The 6,124-nt window shown below is 41.5% G+C and overlaps 1 protein-coding gene across 3 annotated transcripts; it reads right to left on the bottom strand.

Annotated features, from left to right (window-relative positions):
- Nucleotides 1–230: 230 nt before the first annotated feature.
- nell3 (NELL (neural EGFL like) family member 3) lies at nucleotides 231–6,124 on the bottom strand. Of its 3 annotated transcripts, none has more exons than XM_026200754.1 (5): nucleotides 6,028–6,124; nucleotides 5,235–5,833; nucleotides 2,664–3,217; nucleotides 2,479–2,545; nucleotides 231–2,386 (listed from the first exon to the last, which is right to left on the bottom strand). In XM_026200754.1, exons 2-5 carry the CDS (start codon nucleotides 5,812–5,814, stop codon nucleotides 858–860), a joined length of 2,730 nt encoding a protein of 909 aa, XP_026056539.1. In that variant the 5' UTR covers nucleotides 5,815–5,833; nucleotides 6,028–6,124; the 3' UTR covers nucleotides 231–857. The 3 variants fall into 3 exon arrangements, with proteins under 3 accessions (XP_026056539.1, XP_026056540.1, XP_026056538.1); XM_026200755.1 differs by having other exon boundaries at nucleotides 5,910–6,097; XM_026200753.1 differs by having other exon boundaries at nucleotides 5,906–6,096.

Here is a 6,124-nt window from a genome sequence, read left to right as displayed (position 1 = left end):
CACACGCAGAAGCAATTAAGCATGGTATGCAACGACACCAAATGGCAGACATTTTGGCAGAGTAATAGAAGACATATGCCACTTACACCGTAACTTAGCATGAATGGACAAATTTGTAAATGTTTTGTGTTTTTTCTTATTAATTACAATGTCAGGACATTATGGTCAGCAGTATTCATTCATAGTACTACATTTAAATATTCAAGAGCTGAAAGATGCATAATGATTTCATTATTTTGTTATTTTGATTTCTATAATTTCTATAATATTTTCTATCATTTTAATCTTTTATATAGATCAAGCTATATTATTTGAATCCCAGTTGTTTCAAAAGGGCAAACACAAAATTGCGCACTGTACAAAATAATGCACCTCAGTGTTGATAAAGTGCAACAAAATCATCACATCAGCTTACAAATATACATTCTTTCTCTTTAACAAACACACTTTCTATCAAACATGCACAAAAATACTGTATGCACACATTTAAATGGATTACTCCCTTGGGAAAAATTGGTCACTGCTCAACCAGCCAAAGCACTGAAAAAGTACTTTTTAAAGGTTGTATTAGTTCATTGTTCTAGCCAAGCAAAATTTAAATGTGTATTTATGTTTAGGTAACTGAATTTTTACAATAATACATCCCACCTTTCTCCTCACATAATGCCAATGAACATAAAATCTGAATACCAGAGGAGTATTAATAGCACCTGTGCATTTCAGCTTTTAAAAATGAGCCATTTTTTGGAAAGTTCATCTGTTTAAAGTTCTCTACTTTGTCTTATGAAAGCACCAATTTTTGCAAAGTATTTTTTCAGTTGATTCCGGCACCTTAGATCGAAATTGCATACTTGGGATCATGATGCCAACCAAAGAATGGAGATGTTGGTGTCGCCCTCATGGGTGATCTGGTTGATCCGGCCACGAATGCAATCCAGAGAAACATAAATGGCAGTACCATTCTGCACTTCAAAAGAAGTTCTCAGCCCCACGCTGGCCCACTCACTACCTTCAGGCATATGTCCACCCACCTGCTGGGCCAAGGATGTGGCCTGACTTCCATCTGTATCTTGCCGGTAAAGGGTCAGCTTGACCACATTGCAGGAGTGGATCAGTTTTAGGTTGAGTGCCACACTGACCGTCCCAACATCTGAAAACACAAAGTTCCTCTGAGTATGCGGCTCACCAGATCCAGCTAGTCGAATTTGGTCTGTATTTGGGCTCATCTGCCTAAAGAGAAGGGGTTTATTTCGCACTGCCCCAGAGGGTAGACCTGCTCTTGAGACAGTGGCTGTGAACATGGAGGAGACACCGGTAGGGATCCATATCAAGCTCAGCATACTAATCCCAGAACTGTCACCAAAGTAGCGGACATTGCACTGAGACGGGGCAACAATTTCAAAATTGAGCCAGTCTTCACTGTCCACCCTTGTGGCCCCAGAAAGGTTAATGGAGGTGTCTCTGTAGTTAACGCCAGACTTGAAGGAGCGTAGCACCTCCTGGTTAGTGCCATTTCTGTTGACGTAGACAATCAGTGTGAAACCATCTCGAACACAAGAATGGCCCATTGAATAGATGGCCTGTTGGAGTACAAACTTTACCATGCCGGTCTCCATGAAACGAACCCCGCGGCTGTCATGGGTCAGAGCCACTATGTAGGGATCAGAGACAGTGGCTATACGGAAGGTGGGGCGATAGTTACTCTGGTAGTGGGCTGAAGTGGAGATCTGAGCAGTCATGGCCACAGCGCCTGTGTCATGGGATAGCCAGAGCAAGCTGAACGAAGCTCCGCCAAGCTCATAGGCTTGGATATCTTTACTCTGGTTGCAGTATTGGTTGGGACTCTTCAGCACAAGTGTCAGAGTATGATTGGGTTCCACCTCAACTGCTGCACTTACAGTCACACCCTGGAAGAACTTCCTTTCAGGCTGCTCAATTCGAACCCCGCTGAGATCTCTAGCCTCCTCTTCACTGCCATTTATCTGTATACCGACTTGGAGAAAGTTCCTGCAGCTATGCTTTAGTGCAATGTTGTAGTCTATCCAAACCAGTCCATGTTGTTGCAGGATGAGGTAATCATCATGGTTGGTCAACAGGTTGTTTCCTGCTTTGCCACGGATATTGAGCTGTAGCCCAGGATAGATGGAAGTACTCTTTGACTTTGTAGGCGGTATGGCAATCGAAGCCGTCCAGGACTGTGAGAGCATGTTCTCAGTCACAGTTCCACATACAGCATCACTGGTAAAAGTGCAAGGAATGCCAACAGGCTCGCCATCACAGTCTGAACAAGCATGGCACTCCTGAAGTTCTTGATTGTAGAAGTACTCATGACCACACAGCCCTGCGGACATCTCCCTCTCAGAGACGCCGAGACAACGAAACCCACCTGAATAATAAAACAAAGAGAAGCTTGGTGAATCCCAAGATGCCGTTTAAAGACAGGCATCGGGGTGGCATTAAGTTTTCTTTTTTTTTTACCTGGGGTATTAAGACATTTTACTCGCTCTCCACACAGGCTTGGTAATTCTAGGCATTCATCCCTGTCCTGTTGGTAGATATTTGTTACTCAAAGACATGTTAAAGATTAAGACATATAACTTGGTCTGCTGTTCATTGAAATCTTATGTGTTGCATGCATAATGCAATTGCTGCCACATTCTCACCTGGCACATCCTATCAGCATTGGGGGAGCACTGTGACACCAGGAAGAATCCAGGGGGACACATTGTGCAGCTTTCACACTGCGGTGGATCTTTCTGGAAGTCGCAGTATTCTTCAGGCCCACAAGCAATTTGACAACCCAACACTGGATGGCCTGCATCTCCAACTACATTCACCACTTTGGCATCCCCATCTACCTTATGCACAGCATAGGACTTTTGCAGTTGAGTACGTGCTTGGCTCTGAAGGCCGGCCAGGTGGCTTTCAAAATAGCTTTGTAGTTCTCCCTCCATGCCTTTGAACGAGAACTGCTTGACTGTCTCAGAAAGCAGACCGTACTGAGCCTTCACCACATCCATCTGCTCGTACATGCGGCGTTGCTGGTTGAGTATCTCACGCTGCTGGGAGAGGAGGGCCCCCTGCTGTTCCACCAGTCTCTGCTGCAGATCACGGATCACTACTTGTTGAGCTCTCAAAGCCTCCACCAGTTTCTCTTGTCCCTTTGCCAACTGAAGATGCAGGATAAGTGCATCCTCAGAAGGGACCTCATTCTCTCCTATTAAAAACAGGAAATAGTTATATATATATGTGTAAGGCTGGGGAAGGCTTGACAACAGGGACTTGGGGTAATAATGCCACTTAATTGGACAACAATGCCCCTGCACAAACAAATATAATCTATTACGTCTGTTGCTAACAAAGTGAATATGAATAAACATTAAATGTGGCGTTATATTAAGATCTGCTCATGTTGTGCCGTGTTTCATTTTAGGTGTTTTTACAGTGTTGCGCATTTTAACCAATCACGCAAAATTCTGCAATGCAATGGCAAAACAGAAGAGTTCAGATGAGTTCTCGCTGAAACTCATCAGTTTTGTTGAGCGTGTGCGCGTTCGTTGCCTGAAATCCGGACTCTTGCGAATTCCCTCATCATAAACAACAAAGTGCAGAAGTATGTACAAATTCATTTCACAGTTTATACATTTTCAGAGATTATAACGATAGTATTTTTATTTTTATTTATTTTTTGAGAGAAAGAGAGGGTGCTTAAACTCGCAAGATCAATGTTAGTGATAATGTCACTCTCTATATAGCAATATTTTTTTTCACTGTTTAAATAATCGGGGAAAGGAAACATTATATAATTATACATTTCTGGCATTATTACTTAATTGTAATCTCGTTAAATACAAATTTAGTCCCATAATTTTTTTTTAACCCTATATGACCCCCATGTCTGGTTCTTGCCTAAAAAGACATGTTTATGATGTTTAATACGTTTGGCTGCTTTTAGCCTTAAAATGGAGTGGGTTCACCCTATGGAAAGAGTAACTAAGTGTACAGTATATAACTCAGCAAGTGTATAATTAGCTTTAAGAAGAGAAAAAACTGTACATTTAACATGCCATTAACAGTGGAATACACTGGTCTTATTAAACTGGATTGTAAACATATTTGGATTTACATGAGAACAACTATTTGGGAGTAAAGCAACATTCAGAGTTTATTTAAAGATGATCCAAACAGGAAATTCTCTGAATCTAATAAAAAAATTTGATATGTGAAGGTCAAAGTTGGATCACACATTTTTAAAACCAAGTGCTATTTTTTTTCCAGTGCTAAAACTTTTTTCAATCATATGGAAATGGATCAAAGTAGTCTGCAATGTCTTGACAGTTGACTGCCAGCAGTTCTGCTGCTCTACCACTCTCTCTTTAGCCAAGCAGATGTGTACGTTTGCAATAATAGTTCTATGGCAAGCTGTCAAATTCCCCTATTCAGTGAAGTATTGGAATTCCAGTACTGATGCGAAAATTGAATAAAGTATGAGTTTCATTGAGCCTGATAGTTTGTATACACTCCCCACCCTGTGGCATGCATCTCATATTTTTCAAAGTACATCAAATATCTCACACAAGCAAAAACAGGTCTGCATCCTTCTCCAATAAAGAGCATTATAGAGATTTGCTCTGCGTAGTTTGAAGTGCATCATTAAATAGTATGAAATAGAACCAGTTGTCTAGAGGGGCTTTGTGAAATTGATATAAATTAAAATAAATAATTTACAATGTATTATTTTATTATGTAATTTATGTATTTATGTAAAACTAAAATAATCAGGTGGCTACACATGTTGGAAGCAAATAAATATATATTATGAAATTACCATAGTTGACGACCAAAAACCTTGTGGTTATAACATGCTACTTTTTTTGAAAGTGGAACAATGCATGAAAATTAAACATTCAATGTACTCCAAATAATACCATGGTATTACCATGCTACTGCATATGTTCAACAAAGCACATGGTCATACAATGGTAGCTATTTTTTGTAAGTGGTATACACAGTCCAAAGTACTTTAGACAATACCATGATATTATGTGTTTAATAAAGCACAATGTAATGCCATGTACTTTTTGTACAGTTAAGTGGAATAAGCAACATAAGTAACTTGTGCTGTATGTCATTTTTTATATGAATATAATAGCCCACTCTGTTTACTTAAGTGTAACACCAGTTTTAAAACAAGATTCAAGTGCAGAACAGCTGGAACCACTGTTTCAATTCACCTGGTTTGATGTCACAAGTGAGCTGAACTCCCAGAGGAGCCCCACTCTCTGAAGCGGGATATCCAATGTCCGGAAATTCCCCCAAAAACTGAGCGGCTCTGTCTGCCACATGGATGAGGGGAGGCTGGCTGGTCCCGAGCACACATCCGTCTCCAGCACAGGATCTCGGTCTGGGGTTCGGTCGTATCCTAAGAGGCAGACGACACTCCGTTCCTTTACATTCTCTGGTGGCGTTCATAACATGATCTGGTCTTTGAGGAGTAACGCAATCTGCGCACACAGCACCAAAAACTCCAGCGACGCGCGTCTGGACGGTTTCCCTTGTCTTGTCTCCGGACCGCGCGCGCTGGGACAAAGGCGTTGCGTGATGTTCCGATGGAAAGCTGGAGGGAGCATGATGGTGATTTATTGATCTGCTCTGTGTTATCGGATTGTGCTGTCGCGGTGGTCTGGACGATCTGCCTACCGGACAGTGTGATCCAGAGCAGGGTCTGGGGTCTCCAAAGTCCCCAGAGCGCGCAGAGCAGAACGTGCACAACACACAAACCAGGAACAAAAGCGACTTTTTGGGTGGCGGCATTATTTAATCATTTATCCACCTAAATAAAGAAAATAACAATTATGACTTGTGAGAAACTACGCGTTTAAAAGAGTATACTGACACTACACACCTACTAAAAGCACAGCAAAGTCCGTTATCATTTAGTCCAGTCTGATCCGGAAGATAAAGACGGTTTTCATTTTGTATGTATCAATCCGCAGTTAGACTCTTTAAACAGCAAGATGATTTTACCTGCAGCTGTCTTCTGTTGGAATGTCAGTGAAAATATAAACAGGAGGTGAGCGTCTCTCCTCCACTGGAGTGTGTGTGTGAGCCACTCTAAACACTT

Source organism: Carassius auratus, chromosome 24 (genome assembly GCF_003368295.1).
Source record: "Carassius auratus strain Wakin chromosome 24, ASM336829v1, whole genome shotgun sequence".
NCBI classification, from domain to species: Eukaryota; Metazoa; Chordata; class Actinopteri; order Cypriniformes; family Cyprinidae; genus Carassius; species Carassius auratus.
This window is presented reverse-complemented; position numbering and strand designations above follow the sequence as displayed.

What these genes read in the sequence shown, in the direction of transcription:
- nell3 (XM_026200754.1), bottom strand. Translation starts at nt 5,814, where the DNA reads ATGCCGCCACCCAAAAAGTCGCTTTTGTTCCTGGTTTGTGTGTTGTGC. An exon ending in CACTTGTGACATCAAACCAG is followed by an intron (nt 3,218 to 5,234) that starts GTGAATTGAAAC and finishes TGTTTTTAATAG; the next exon opens with GAGAGAATGAGGTCCCTTCT. An exon ending in AAAATGTCTTAATACCCCAG is followed by an intron (nt 2,387 to 2,478) that starts GTAAAAAAAAAA and finishes TTTATTATTCAG; the next exon opens with GTGGGTTTCGTTGTCTCGGC.